Source organism: Daucus carota, chromosome 5, assembly GCF_001625215.2.
Source record: "Daucus carota subsp. sativus chromosome 5, DH1 v3.0, whole genome shotgun sequence".
Classification (NCBI taxonomy): Eukaryota; Viridiplantae; Streptophyta; class Magnoliopsida; order Apiales; family Apiaceae; genus Daucus; species Daucus carota.
The window spans coordinates 11,666,912-11,683,001 of record NC_030385.2 but is presented as its reverse complement, the minus strand read 5'-3'; the positions used below and the strand labels follow the sequence as shown (position 1 = coordinate 11,683,001).

The following is a 16,090-nucleotide window of genomic DNA, read 5'->3' as shown; positions in this document are numbered from 1 at the left end:
CTTTGTGTTGTAATTCAGCTGAAATTACACTTCCGTTCTAATTTTATTCAAACTTTGTATTCTTGACGTTGACATTATCTTTTTGCAGTGATCCTCACCGCTAAAAGCATGTCCAATGCAATACCATTAAGTTATATGCTATGCCTTAATATAACATCAAAAGAAACACTAAAATAGTTAGTACTCTGTATTTGCAAATTTTTGCAACAAGAATAGGTCAAACAAATTTTAATCAGCACAGAGGCTAAATCAGATTTATGAAAACTGACAAATTCTAATCAGCACAAAGGCTAAATCAGATTTAAGAAAACTGATACGAAAAATATATGTTACCAAAATCGAAAAACATTTTTTTCTTAAACACGCGTAATTTTATGTTGCCAAACTCAAAACTACTAAATTTACCACATCACTGTTAAGGTGCTTCTCACTCAGCTGATAAGATAACAGGATTAACTTTTGAATCTACATATATCCAGTAGAAAAAAAAAACTGAGTAGAAGTGAATACTTAGATACATAGTTTCAGGCTACAATTCAAACATCTACCTGGATACCTCTTACATTATAACTACCCTGTAAAGCCCTGCCCTGACAAGTATGGATTAAACTAAAATCTGTCTTCAGTCACTACTATAGGTTGAGCTTCTGAATGCTTTCTTGCAAGGTATGGACCATTTTTAACCACTTCCTGCAGCTGCAGATAGATTATATTTTCAAAATGAGGAAATGACTACCAATCTCTCATGGGAAATTTCAATTAACCAGTCAATGACACAAATTCAGAAATAACTGCAACACAATCTCTACTCCCTCGCATAAATTTTGTACCATGGATACGTAAAGTGCAAATGGGTGATGAATTTAGGAATTGCATGTGCATACTTCTATGCAAAATAATATGACATCCCAAGCTTTACTGCTTGAGATGCTAGTAGAATTAAGGTGCAAGTTCCAAAAGGATCAGCAGTTCTTTGCAAGTGGGAAATATAGAATACTAAACATGCTCACTTCTGTGAGATGATAGTGTTTACTGTCGATAGGTAGCTCATCAAAATTATATTATACCATACACGTATGTGAGATGATAGTGTCTATTGTCGATATGTAGCCCATCAAAATTAAATGTATCATACCTTCGCAGCTACCGCAGCAAGACTAGGGTCTCTGATCAGTTTGCTCGATGATGTGAACGCCTTGTAGATTGCCAGACAGCAATCATATCTAGCTTCCATACCTGAAAATTTCAAAAATGATTTCCAAAACTGATATGCATTATTATTTTTATAATACAGTAATACTAACTGATAGAGTATGCAATTGAATTATTCATAATATCCCCCTTTTTACTTTTTCTGGTTCAACTACCGCCTTCAATTAAAAAAAAACGTGCACTGCTTTTTAGCAATTTACAGTTCTCTAGAGGCCATTGTGACAAAAAACACAAATCCAGAGATATATTTTTCAAATAATTATGAACATGCACAACAAGATGAAGAGTGTAGTCTGGTGACAGCATTTCTTACCTATCTTGGTAGTTTCAGTATAACTGTCAGTTATTATATTTATCATCTCTTGTCGGGAGCAGATCTCCATCAGGCACCATGGTCTGATCACTAGTCCCTTTATCAATCTATATCCCTGTGAAATATGCATAACAAAGCCAAATGAAAATTATTAATCAATATCCTGTGAAATGCATATAAGTTAACAAAGCTAAATGAAAGTTATATACTAATGTTTTCCAAAAAACACTAGGAACAGGCCATCAGTCAAAGTTTTCAACATATTGGTCATACGAATTTTCTTTTCAAGCAGACTCATTATGTCTAAAATATGTTTTCCCCTTTTGGACGAGAGAAAGATTAAATTACCTGATTCAGTCAGATGCCAACCTAATTTGTTCAACTTCCCAAAGTTCACTGATCAGTGCAAAAAATTCAATAGTCCTACTTACATAGCTAATTACCGTATCATAAGAAATTTCCTAAAAAAAATACTATATGCGGCTTTACTTCAACACAACTAGCAAAACAAGAGGCCAATAGATATAGAGTTGTAACTGTATACTGCCTACAGGACAAGTCTACACCAGACACATGAGCAACTTCTTGTGCCTAATCATGGTATTAAAGAGAACCTCCCCTAGCAGCTAAGTATCAAGATCATTTCGTACTACCCATGTTGCCTCTACCACCACAGGTGTCATCAAAGACTTAGGACTACATCTTAAATAGAACATGTTAGCTAGGTTTATATTAGGGAATTTTGATAACTGAAAACTGACAGTTTATTTGAAAATCTCATAAAAATTTAAGGATGCATTTGATTCTCAGGACTAGATTTCCAAGATTGAACAATCTACAGCATCAACCGAAGTGTAACAGTGATGCATGCAAAATTATGTCTCTTACCGCAAGACGGATTTCTGAATCTTGTTGAAGAACTGAAAGTAAGAGACCCTGCATTATGCAGATCCAGTCAGTTGCACATTTATACATGAATAATATAGAAGTACATAAAACTTAGAAGTAGATTTTGTGGAAAAATCAAAATTTCATACTTGGTGAAGAAGCATCACAAGTAGTACACTACACTTCGGAATGAATGGAGGCAGGTATCCAATATACAAAATAAATTTGCAGGCGTATTGACCGAGTAAACTTACAAACAACAATTTCCACTCACATAATTGCAGCATGTGTTGTTTGCCTGTTTCATATCATATAAGATCCTAAAACTTCTATTCTCTTTCACTAACTAGACACGAACCTACTACTATTGTACCTTCATCAACTATTACAATGTTACATATATAGTACTATTTACACAAAAACCACAAAACTAGGATGGTCTCAAGTTCTTCAAAAAGCAACATATACAGTACGTTATAAACTTTCAATGGCAAAATGTATTGTATTTATTTGTTTACATGTATTAAGTGTAAAATCCAGAAATCGTTATATCAACATAATGTTTCATCAACTTTAAATACATCATAATATTCCTGTTGGTCCTCTTTTAAAATATTCCAGTATTTTGAAAAAAAACATATAGATTCTGTGATTTGTAATGGACTGTTTATGCAGTTTTAGAAAACTAGGTAAAAAGTGCCCAACACTATGGGAAGAGAGAAAGTAATAAATCCAAATTATAAACAAACCAGCTACCATTTGCGAATTGGGTTTAAGCATTCACAACTATAATTGATCAAATTTTCCTTTTAAATTGTTTTCTTACCAAAATACCTTGGTTGGAAACTAAGTGGGTGTTTGGCTTAGCTTAAAATAAGCACTTCCGGGCTTCTTTTAGCACTTGAAGTTGCTTCTATTTTTTACGTAGTGTTTGGCAAAAGAAACAGAAGTGCTTATTTTGGATTTTTTAAGCCACAAGCTAGAAATGCTAGCTTTTTTTAGGCCTTTTTAGTGATTTGCATTTTATTATGAAGTTTTTAAATTTTTAATATGTAATAAACTTTATTTATTAATAAAGTTTCTTTTATTTTAATAATTTGAACTTTTTTTAATTTATAAATTTAAATTACCAAAAACTCAATTGACTTATAAGTAAAAGTTTCACAAACAATTTTAAAAACTTATAAGTCAAGTTCACTTATCACTTATAATCGACTTCTTTACTTTAAGTAATAAGTCACTTCTTTTAAGATAAGTCTAATGGTCCCTAAACTTACTTCCAAATCCTTGAACAAATCAATTAAACAAACATAGACTACAAACTTTAGGGGTAGTGACTAACTGATGGTGTTAACTTCGAGGTTTTGGATGCTGTTGCATATATCAAGCGCTGAAGGCTTTCTTCCGCAGCACCATCAAGTATCACATCATCTTCAGGTCGAGGTTCTCCAGCAATGTTTCCCAGAGCATGTAGACCAGCCTGTGTAATCCATTGTAAGACCAAATTTAGAATATGTTGATTATTTGAAGGTAAAGTTTATCTACTATCCTCCTGGTTTCAAAATTACTAACCTTGATGATTCTTTGTGTCTATATTGGTATGCCTACAAAATTCTTCTTTTCTTTTCTTCAAGTTAATTTTATTTAGTTAACAAAATCCCTAAAACTTTCTAGCATCACATCTTGATATACCTCCCCAACAGTTTTAACTGTATCCACTGCTGTATATTATTATACATGATCTGCCTAACAGCTGTCCAATAAAAGTATTATGACAAGGCATGCATCTTTACAACTGACCTAATTTTTCAGCTACAACTAATTCAGTGCATTGATAAACTACAGAGTTAAGGTAAAAAAAATGTACAAGCAAATATAATTTAAATTTAGAGCTAAAACATCTTTAAAGTAAACTTGTAAAAGAAAAAACATAGCTACAACACAAACCAAAGTTGACGTCAACTGACCCAAACATATCTTTGAGTATGTATTAATGGAATCATGCAAAGAAAAGGAAGCAAGAATACTTGAACATAAGCAAGTATAATTGACTAACTAGCTGTTTGCCACCACGGCCATGAAAAGCAAAGGCAGCATCCACGACATGTCTAGCAGCAGGAGGTGAACTTGAAAGCAGCATTTTAGCTCCTTGGATAGCTAAAATAATACAACAGCATCACCATATAAAGAATTTCACAAAAAGAACAAAATGATTATAGTGTACTACAGAAGACGCAAATATAAGTGTAAGTTTATCAAAGAAGACTTATAGTGCAAAGAAAAAAAGTGTTAGTGTGCAAAAACTTAAAATGAAATTGATCCCACATAACTACAGTAGCAGAATTACTGTTTGATTTTTGTTAATATGAAATATTAATATCTATCATCGTGACTATTCAATTTTTTCTCTGAACCTGTGTCAGAAAATCTATACCCGAACATGGGTTGAACACTAGACACTGCGTTTTAGGTGAAAACCTGCAAACTATTCATAACATTGTCAACTTTGATACGCGGAAGACTCTTTACACTTCCAGACGCGTCTGGGTAGCATATTTGATTATTAGCGCTCAAAGCGTGAGATGATATCCTAGTCCCTAGAAGTTAAGTACTTGATTGGTCATTTCAAACCTGACTCTGTGGATTTATCAGAATCATAACATATTATGAGTACACTGTTACAGCACTCACATTTAAAGTGCATGTATAAACCAAATCAGGTTAATTAACTGTCAAGAATCAAGATGCGAAATGCCAACCTATATAGCAGAACTATGAAACTAATAGGTTGTACTTTGTATGTATTTATATGAATAATTAGGAATTTGATTCCACAAAATTGAATTACTCTGATTGGAAAATTGATATATAACAGACTTACAGGACCCTATGTTACCCAATGCTTCAAGGGCACATTCACATTCATCTGGTTCCAGACTTTCCCCCACGTTGAACCTTCCATCAATAGCAGAAGTTACTGTTTTAAGACCTAAAGTCAGGAGATAATTAAGTTCGGTGAGATTGTGTTTAGAAACACGGAATACATTTTGAAAAAAAAAAAAAAAAATTCATTTAGGTGAATGAACCGCATTTAATTCTTAAACAAGGACTTGTATTTGGATGCCGTTAAATTGAACCAAATTTAAATTCTTCTGAAGAGCCAAACATGTCACATAGACCAATATATCAATTATGTTGAAATACGAGTACGCAAACATGCCAGAAGTAATTTCTGCAGTATTTAGAAAAAACAAGCACTTTAAAGTGTACACAGTCCTCCGGACCCTCATCAGTTACGGGTATGAAAGTAAAAAGTATGCATCAAGAAGAATCAATGACTCACATGTTAAAAGCTTCTTTGAAGGGAGGATAGATACATCAAAGACGATGAAAAATCCGAGAAGACACTTCTTAACTTGCTCCAAAGCTAAAAATGGTAGCAATTACTTTATTTGGATTAATGTTCATTTCTGTAGGAGGGCCAAAAAAGTCAACATTGAATCATAATCAATCCCTGTGTCTACTTTTTTCTTTATCGAGTCGTCTATGTGTGTGTGTGTGTGTCATTATATCCATCTATATATATATATATATATATATATATTATTTTTATCTCATTTCTTGCCTTTATTTTTATTTTCTATCCTTTTATTTTGTTTTCTTTTAATTGATTGGTCATGTCAGCATACACTATCCAGCCACATGTATCTCCATGACTTATTCTTCAAACAAAATTTGAAAGGTTAATTTGTAAAGTTAACGGAATTACATGGTTCAGTCCTAAAAAACCATCATTTGGCTGGAGCAGGCCAAAATGCCATTACGCGAGAATGGGTGTCCAAAATACGCATTCGATGTGCCACTCTAGTAAGAGCGTAACAACCTGTTGCGACTATAAGCCCAGCGTATCAAACAGTTACCCAGTTACGATATCGTGATTGACGTCCCTCAACTACTTTTGAATTAGTATGCATGCTTACGTCACCCAAAGAAGCGCAACTAGTTGATGCGCTTTCCACATGCACGTCTGCAATTGATTATGCCACTAAGGTACAGCGTACGTGTACATCTCATATTCTTAAACAAAATTTGAAAAGTTAACAGCGTGATAATTATGATATCATTGAATCACTATAGTGAGTCAAGTGAGACCCAGCGAAGATGAGGGACCAAGTTTGAATCATTCAACCACTTCAGTGATGAGTTGGATGATTAACCCTAAATAGAAGTGAAAAATTTCAGGGTGAAGTCCTAATATAACCATTATTTGGCTAGAGCTAGCGAAAATGCCAGTTTGCAACAATGGGTGTCCTAAATATGCATTCAATGTGCCTAGCATAACAACCTGTGCGACTATAACCCCAGCGTATCAAACAGTCATGACACCATAATTGACGTCCCTTGGCTACTTTTGTAATATACATGCTTACGTCACCCAAAGAAGCACAACTAGTCGATGCGCCTTCCACATGAGCTTTTGAAGTAGAATACATGCTTTCATCACCGAAAAAGCGCAACTAGTTGACGCGCCTTCCACATGCACGTCTTCAATTATTCCACCAATGAGGTATAACATATGTGTGCCTCTCAGCCCCACCCCAAATGATGCACCTATGACATATTAGACCAAATACAGTACCCATATTTTAATTTTTCAAGATCCCTGATCAGATTTTGTAAGATTTGAAGACGTGATATATTTGATTTGGGTGCAGTTAGAGTTAAAAGAAGTTAAAGAACAAGAGGTTATAGAGACTTACAAACTTGAATATAAAATTTTCACAAGCAAATAGATCTATTTTCTTTGCATCAGTTCCTGTAGATGTGTTGTTTATAATACGTCGTGTTTATCAGTGTATGGAGTAGGTAAGAGATCGGACAAATTGATATTTTATAAATCGGGAATGTGACGATGAAAAAATGAGTATTATAGGCAAGTTTTAATAATTATAAGCTTCAAAGATATATGTACCTTGTATTTAGGCAAAAACTACACGACCGTTTGGCTTAACTTAAAAAAAACTACTTATCGACTAAAGTGAAAAGTGAATTGCAAGTGGCAAGTATATCTAGACTTGTAAGTTATTTAAGTGCTTAGATAATTTGACTTATAGAATTTAAGTGCTCACATCTAGGGTCGCAGCATGTGAATTACTAGATGCGAAAAACAACACGGAAAAAAAAAAAGCGAGAAAACCGGCATCTAGTATGTAAGAACAAAATAAGCTTAGCTACTCGTTTGTCCAAACCCTTGAAAAATAGTAAGTGAATTCTAGGCTTAAAAAGTTAGCTTCTCTCTCCCCAAACACCCACTATATCTACAGAAAAAAAATAATATCTTTGTCATATTCTTCACTAATGCTAAATTCTCATCACTATTTTTTTAAATATTAAAATGAAAGCGCGGTGGTAGTCAGGAAAAAAGCTAAAAATTCCAGATATACCTATTTTTTTAGCTTAAGTGACAGGGATACCTATTTCAAAATTTTGGCCGATTTTACACAGATGATACTCATTTCTCATTCAGGTTTCACAAAAAATTGTGCTCTTATTTTTTTCGAGACTACTTGTTTGTTTACCTGAAAAACATTGGGTGGAACACCGATTTCTCATCCAGGTATCCAAGAAAATATTGTTTTCTTATCTTTTTTCGAGAGAATATGTTTTCTTTTACCAAATAAAAATAAGAAAAAAATGGAAGCGAGACCCGGTCCTTGAAAGAATGGGTATTAGGCCGGATACCTTGTCCTCATACGCGTATAGTATTAGCGGATACCCTGTCCTCAAAAGTGTATCATCGCTCCGAAAAATAGGAAAGGTATCCCCGCCGGATACCCACTTCCGGAAAGCATGTCACGTGATACCTATTCCTCAAAAGCACATCTTGTCAATATTTTTGGCCCGATTTCTGAAAACCGGTATTCTTGTCACTTGTTTAAGAGTAGGTATTTTTGGGCATCACCCTTAGCAGTCATCTAATCCATAATCTAGGTAACGAAGTACCTTTGTTCATCCATGTTTTCTCAAGGAATTACATCAGACACCCTTCTTAAATAGTAAATATTTCCTCCGTACAGAAATGACTATTTTTTACCCTCATAGAGAAAGATAGAGGGTCATCTTCAAGAAAAGGGGGGGTGTAGTACCCACAATTACTGTCATCTAATGAACTGGATTACCACTAGCTACATGTCATACCACTAGCCACATATCGACAGCACTCTACGCAATCCAGGATCTATGTTACTCCGACTCTTCTATTTAAGCTTCCGTACCCGTGTCGAACACGACACTTATTTCGTGTCAGATCCTTTGACTATAACAAGGACATTTTGACCAATTTAAGAATCAAATGAGTCAAACTTACAATTCAAAAAAATATGTGAGAAAAAAAAAAGCAAGAATGGGATTAAAGTACACAAGACGCCTAATTTGCAAAATCCCCTCAGAATCATGTCTAGTTTGATTTGTATTGTTTTTTTTGTTACGATTTCTAACTTACCATACTTGTTTATTAGTATACTATGATATGTCCCCGTACCCGTGTCCAAAAATAGGAAGGTGTCCCCCTATCCCCAATTTTCAAAGTTCCCAAGTGCGATACTCGGATATGTGTCATGTCCGACACTCCGTACCCAAGTCCGAGTAAAACAGTCCAGGATCACCATAAAACAATAATGGATACCAGAAAACACAAAAGGCTGCACAACAATAAGCTTGCAAAGAGGAACAGCTCTAGAACTACTTACTAATACACACCAGGTCAAAAGTATACTAAAATTACTATTTTAAATTAAGCAAAACAAAATATACAATCTCCAAACACCAGCCTCGTTAGGCTGCCCACCAGTCGGGCAACCTAATCAGTCATAATAACTATTTTCAAGTAGTTCATAGATAGAGATAAAACTACCAACACATACCTTTTTACAAATAAAAATGTTCCAAATATAACACATTATGCAAACATAATCCAGATACAGATAATCAAATAAAGACAAAAAACTTAAATCTTACTGGATTCGTCAACGAACATGTAAATGTTCTCCTTGGACAAGAGCCTTCCACATATCATCATTGATCTAGATCTTAGAATTGATTCAGCCATGGGATTGCTGCATATTGATATAGCAACAAGAAATCACATACTACAAATATATACTAGATCTTAGTATTGATTCAGCCATGGGATTGCTGCATATTTATATAGCAACAAAAATCACATACTACAAAAATATACTAGCGATAATTAAGGAGATCCTTTATCATAGGCGAACCTGATGATGGAACTGAGTAGCTCAAGAATTGTAGTCTTGGACAAAAACTCTGTACCATGTGGAACTTCTGCTGCCTTCATCAATAATCACCATATCAAAATAACGAAACAAAAGAAGGGCAGCAGTGTCTCAGAGAAGCCATGGGGTTTGGTACAAATATACAACCATATGTAGGGAAGATATAATAAGTTAGCTGATTTTACTTTTCTCTTAGGTGTTGCTCACACAATCCATTCATTTTAAGATTATGAAGTCCCTTTGGGTGCTCATTAATGTAAAAGATATATTATCTCTTTTTACCATCAAATTTTTTACTCAGGTCATAAGTTGGGTAGTTATCTGCCAGGTGTATATGCTTGGCTGGAGGTCTCATGTGTTAATAGCAGCAAAGCTCCACAGTAGCTTTGGCTTTTTGTTGGTGGATTAGGATTTTTGCAAAACATATTCTTCTGCAGATAAAAAATTGATATTCTTACAACTTCCAAGGCTTCTGCCATACTCTGTATTAATGTGTATTGTCATGAACAAATTAATTAGCTTATAATAGCAAATCAAGATATCACATGTATACCAAATGGACAAATTGAAATCTCATATAATTGACAAGTATCCTAAAGAATACCTTGCACCTTAAGATATCAAACAACTAATAAAGAATAGAGGGAAATATTATTGCCAAACCTCATAAAGAAGTTCTATAACACTCAAAGTTTTGAGCATGTCATTCCCAGTAAGAGCTTCTTCCACCAGTAGGCTGAGAAGATTCGAGTTGTAAACTACTGATGCCACTGAACTGGAAATAGAGAATAGTTTCACTATCAAAGCTAATATGCGAACTCTTCCCTGAAACATGATATAATTGTGAGGGAAATAATGTAAACTTCAATCCAATTCAGACACAAAGGAGATACCATTATAAGCATGAATCGACATTTCGTAAACCTGATAGTTTTATTGTATCAATCTTTTGTTGATATACCGACTTAGTACCAGAACATTTAGGATTCTTGTACTTTTACCTCCACTGTAGTACTCAGGTATATTAAACTATCTGTATCCCATGTGATGTAGATGGGTAAACTTTTATAGTTCTGAACACTACCAACAGATAACTGGCCATATATTCACAAATGTATGTAATCAACAGAAATTGCAGACAACATAGAATAATAAATACTTGCAATTTCATTCATATACAAAGTACAGATTAAGAAATTTTAACTGCCATACCAAAGAGGAACTTCTTGACAGTAAACACTTGAGGTCTGTCGCTTCATTCGTTTCAGCAGGAAAAACAATATCCTACATGTTTACAGAAGTACAAGTGAAAGCCAACATTCCTGTTAAACAACTTCTCCGCAACTAATGTCCGCATGTAAAAAGCAGGATAAGTAGATTTCACATTCTTACCACGCCCCCTGGAGTAATAGCCAAACTTTTGATTGCATCCATCGACGCAGCAGATACTTGTTCATCACTACAGAAAGGCAAAAAATAAGTTCTTTTTCACCTCTATCAAATACATAAAAAAAATGGCTAGATAATAAGACCAGTCAACAAGTTCCTCTTCTCATTGTTTATCTATTTTAGATCCACGCAAAATGTTTTCCCCCTTTTTATTTTATTTTTTCTCTTCTGGATCCATACACATTGCAATCATATTAATCGAGCCTGTCAATGGGTCTGAATTCAATCTATTCAATTTACAAATTAATTCTTAAATAATAAACTAATAATAATGCAAAAGTAATAACACAATCACTGACATTTAAGACTTTGAATCATAAATATAAATATTATTCAACGAAGTCTCAAATACCAATTTAACATAGAAAAGATAACTATTTGTGTTGTTTTTCAAATTTAGAAATCATAACATTATATAATTACAGTGCATATTTAAGCTTTAAATGATAAATAATACAACCTAAAATAAAGTAAGAGAAATTAACTAAATTTAAGTACTGGTTAGCATTAGATTTTTGAAATTTGTGTTCCAGAAAGGTTCTACTTGAATTGAAGGTCTAATTTCCCAAAGCCAGACTCAGATGTAAACTGAAAATAATTATAAAATATTAGATTCCTCATAGGAGTTAGCTTACCTAGAGCCTCAACTATAATGCCTTGATTGTAAAATCTTATAGCTAGACTTCTAAGCTACACCCTAGAACGAATAGAACCATAATGTCTTTTAAAAATATATACCTTCTAAATTGGTTTTTAAGAGTTCATACCAGGAAGCTATAATGCAGCGCACAATCACTTCAAATTATTAACACAGAACAAGAATCAGGGATCTGGCTTAAGTGATTAGCACAGAACAAATATATGAAGCTACATAATATATCTAGAGGGTGTTCCTTCCAAGACTCGCATACTTTCTAGGTCCCAAACAATTTAAGCATGAACTTTATGCCAACAAAGCAGGAATATGTTGATAATGTCTTGAGATCATATTTAGTGCAAGATACTAATGGTCTTCAGTACCAGGACTCTTGAGTTCTGCCAACACACTGATGTTGGACATGGCATGGTCCTGGTGTGGCATGGGACCTGAGCAATCTTTCACGTTGTAAACAACAATTTCTCCTCTGATATAGTTAAGTCCAAAATGTATAAGGCCTCTCTAGACAACTTGTTTTTAAACATCTTTCTTAGATTTAAATTATATTGAATTGGTGGTCATATACAACTAATTATTTAAACTTAAAAAAATAAAATATATAAAAAATCTATGCATTACATACATCCATACCGAATCCCACACCCATGTCTCTGGTGTCCAATTTCAGAACCGTACAACCAAGAACACGACAAATGAACACTCACCTGTGTCCACACTCCACACTCATATCCTACAACTCTACGAGTAACATAGGATTTATTACTTAATTCCCATAAATCAGTTCTATTGTTTGCTCCCATCATATTATGTATTGATTTCTTGACAGATTTCTTTGGTAGGTTTTCCGTATCCCAAATAAAGACAAATGAGCAAATGGTGCGAACAAAGCAAAAAAAAAATTATCAGAAAGAAGCTACTGGAAAATGTAAGGAAGTTTACCCCTGGATGAGGCTAGTCAGCAATAGAGGATACACTTTATACTCGAGAACAAGTTGTATAGCAGTCGCAGTATCATGTGTGTTATCCAACAGAGAAGACACCTGAAATTATTGTAATTCCCCACATTTTCAGCTTCATGGCTGGTAAAGTCTAGAAACTAATAACTAACATGCAAAATCAAGCACCTCCAACCCAATATTGTATTTAACTAAAAGATTCTTAATGCGTTTACGCATAACAACATAAGAAGCAATCAAGCATATAGGATTATAGGTGCTTCTATCCTAATGTTGGACAACTGAAGTAGAAAATTCGTCTAAGCTTGTACAAGAAGGACATATATTCTCCCGTATCCTATAAAGGACATCCCAAACCGGTAATACTCCTCTGTAGTATGAAAGCTGCACAGCCTCCTCAAAGCGAAATAATTAACGCTCGTCTGGGCAAGTAGTTTTATGTTCACTTTAACAACCCTCTCTCCTCACTTCCTGGACACTACGACGACTTACTAAAGCATATATCAACATAGAGAGCAACACAAGATCAAAATTTCAGTTGGCTTGCTTCTACAACTGATGAAAATTAGAATCTCGTAATTGGAGACTGCATTCTAAAAACCCTGAGGGTTGTTTATTATGGTCACCCTTACCCTCAACATCAGGAAACAAATACATGAATATACTTCAGTCTCAAAGTGTACACATTGTGCAAGTATGTTACAGATACCAGTTTTAGAAATTACTTTTGGCTGTTTAACGTTCATTCAAAATATCTTAATACGAAATGATGGGCTAACTATATATGCGTACATATAACATATTAGAAGGGCCCAAAAGAGTTTGCACATTGATTGGTGTGGTTGAGAAATCCTTTCGCGTCTGTGAAAAAAGTGCGGACGTGCAGATTAAGTGAGAACATAAACATAACCAATAGTGTGCATATTAATAAAGAACTTGAAATCACCAGCAGAACTACGTTTATAATGATAGTCACAGATGCAGTGATTGTAATTATAGATTTCCAGGAACCAAAAGTAGTGAGGAAAAGTGCATTGCAAGGAAACATGGGAACATACCGTTTTACAAGCTAAACCTCTAACACGTTGAGAGTCAGCACCGAGGCCCACTACGACGAAAGGCTGAAAAATGGTCAAATGTCAATCCAACATTGAAGATATAATATCCTTCTAAGCTGCTCTTTTGACATATGAGTACCGCGTACATGTTTAAGAAAATTGTTTGAACCCTAAAATATTATTTGTACAACTTTAAAACTTAGAGTAGAAGTCTAAAAGTATATATGATATCTTTTAAGTTTTTATTTTACAATAGCTTCCATAACAATGTTCATTGGATGTTAAAATGATGAATATCAAAAACAAGAATGTAAAAAAAGAAATAATCAGAATCTGGTTTCCACAAAATCTCAAGTACTTAAAAATTTTCTTATTTTATGAACAGTAGACAAGAATCCACAAATAAAGTACCTACCTACAGATAGATGAAAACTTAAAAGGAAATGTGTCATTAATATGTCCTCATACCACAATATATAATGAGCTACGATGAGTGTGCCAGACAGCCACATCATAGGTGTGCTTTTCCTTGGCCGCTAAAGCTTAATAACTAGAGTGTTCAGTGTTGGTCAAGCATTATGTGTGATTTTTTTTAAACACACAAAATGGAGAATATGAGAAATGAAAAAACAGATCATGCTAGCAAAATTTTCAATTAGTTAGTGTGATACATGATCAAATGAGAAAGTAGGAGCTACAATTCCAAACAATATACAAGGCTGTCACAATGAAAGATAATTAATGAAATTAGAGAAAATACCATGGAGTGCGGGATCAGAGAGGCACCGTACTTTGTTTTAAATAACCTTTCTTGACAATCAACTAAAGTATTCTCCAGACCGGGCACTTCCTCTCTGGTTTGTAAAGCACTGCAATGAATTTAAATTTTAATAAATAAAAATGAAGAACTAGTAACAATCATCTTAAACTTTCAATTTATGCCAATTTACTCTAATACATATAACATGAGAAAACAAATAAATATCAAACGAACAAAAATCTCAACCTAAAATTTTTTGTTACAACTTACAGTAATATGAGTAAGGAAACAGAACTCTTGAGTTGCTATGAAATCGATTCATCAAAGTATTACGAGAGAGAGGGAGAGGGAGAGGAGGGGGGGAGAGAGAGAGAGAGAGAGAGATGACCGGAGAATGACTAGGAGAGGAAAGCGAGTGAGGAAGTCCTTTGCAGAAGTATCGGTGTGAGAAGCTGAAATTGTAAGGAAACAAGTAAATAGTTGAGAGTATAAAATAAACAAGTGAAGAAAAAGAGAGAGAAAGAAATCAAGTGGAGAATTACCAGGATAGTTAGCGAAATCAGAAGCAGCGGCGATCAACTCAGCAGTGTCGATATTTGAGTTATCATTTTCCATGTCGATGGCGGTGGTGGCTTGGAGAGGAGACTACCAGAATGGGTGAAATGAGATAGAGAACAAATGGAAAATGCTTTTTTAAGATATATATACTGTCACGTGGACACTGAAAGTGTCCTTTTCGTTTCTATTTTATTTTACTTTTAGGACCGATTGATTGAAAATGGATAAACCGTTTGGTTTTGATCGAAAATAACTTCAGTCTATGACTTCTCAGTCCGTCTCCCGATGATCAGTAAAATATCACAATTCCAAATTTTCAATCAATCATGGGCCGACCTCAAGGCTTTTTTCCTGGATTTCTAAAATTCAATCAGAAACAGTTTGTTCAGTTTGTTTGTCGGGTTTGTGTACAAAATTTATAAGTTAATTCAGAATCTTAGAAACTGAAAAATTTTATATTCTTTTAGTGGTTTTTTATTTTTGAATTTTTTTTTTGTCATAAAACGGTTGTATTATACCAAGATTAGAAGATACAATATCCGGATGGACAGAGTTTCCTTCATCCAAGAAGGTATATCATCTAACCGAAAGTATGTAAATACTCCGGAAACTTAGACAACATAACCTTTCAAGTCAGAAGAGATAACTCACAAAAAAAGGCCTCGTTAAAACCCCTCAAGAGTAAAAACCCTGTGAAAAAAACTCAAGGGGAAAAAGAGTGCCCTACAAAATTACATCAATTACAAGACAGACTAAAAACTAATGTCTTCTTTATTCCTTTCTATCAATATTTGTAGCTCAACTGTTTGGGACACCATGGTTGACGTCTTGTCGGAGGCAGCCTTAATAGGTAAATTCTTTAAATCTCTTTCAAACATCCTGAAAATAAGACAAAACCGAATGAAAAGAAAATGAGCAAGTTTGAAAAAATTAAAATAAAGAC

The 16,090-nt window shown here is 34.2% G+C and overlaps 1 protein-coding gene across 1 annotated transcript; it reads right to left on the bottom strand.

The window, feature by feature from the left end:
- Positions 1 to 409: 409 nt before the first annotated feature.
- On the bottom strand, positions 410 to 15,306 carry LOC108223819 (uncharacterized). Its single transcript, XM_017398247.2, has 17 exons — positions 15,132 to 15,306; positions 14,978 to 15,041; positions 14,590 to 14,698; positions 13,830 to 13,892; positions 12,755 to 12,855; positions 11,101 to 11,167; positions 10,921 to 10,992; positions 10,372 to 10,533; positions 9,691 to 9,764; positions 9,431 to 9,528; positions 5,295 to 5,402; positions 4,470 to 4,570; positions 3,756 to 3,893; positions 2,414 to 2,461; positions 1,526 to 1,640; positions 1,136 to 1,236; positions 410 to 696 (listed from the first exon to the last, which is right to left on the bottom strand). Exons 1-17 carry the CDS (start codon positions 15,202 to 15,204, stop codon positions 610 to 612), a joined length of 1,581 nt encoding a protein of 526 aa, XP_017253736.1. The 5' UTR covers positions 15,205 to 15,306; the 3' UTR covers positions 410 to 609.
- Positions 15,307 to 16,090: the final 784 nt, after the last annotated feature.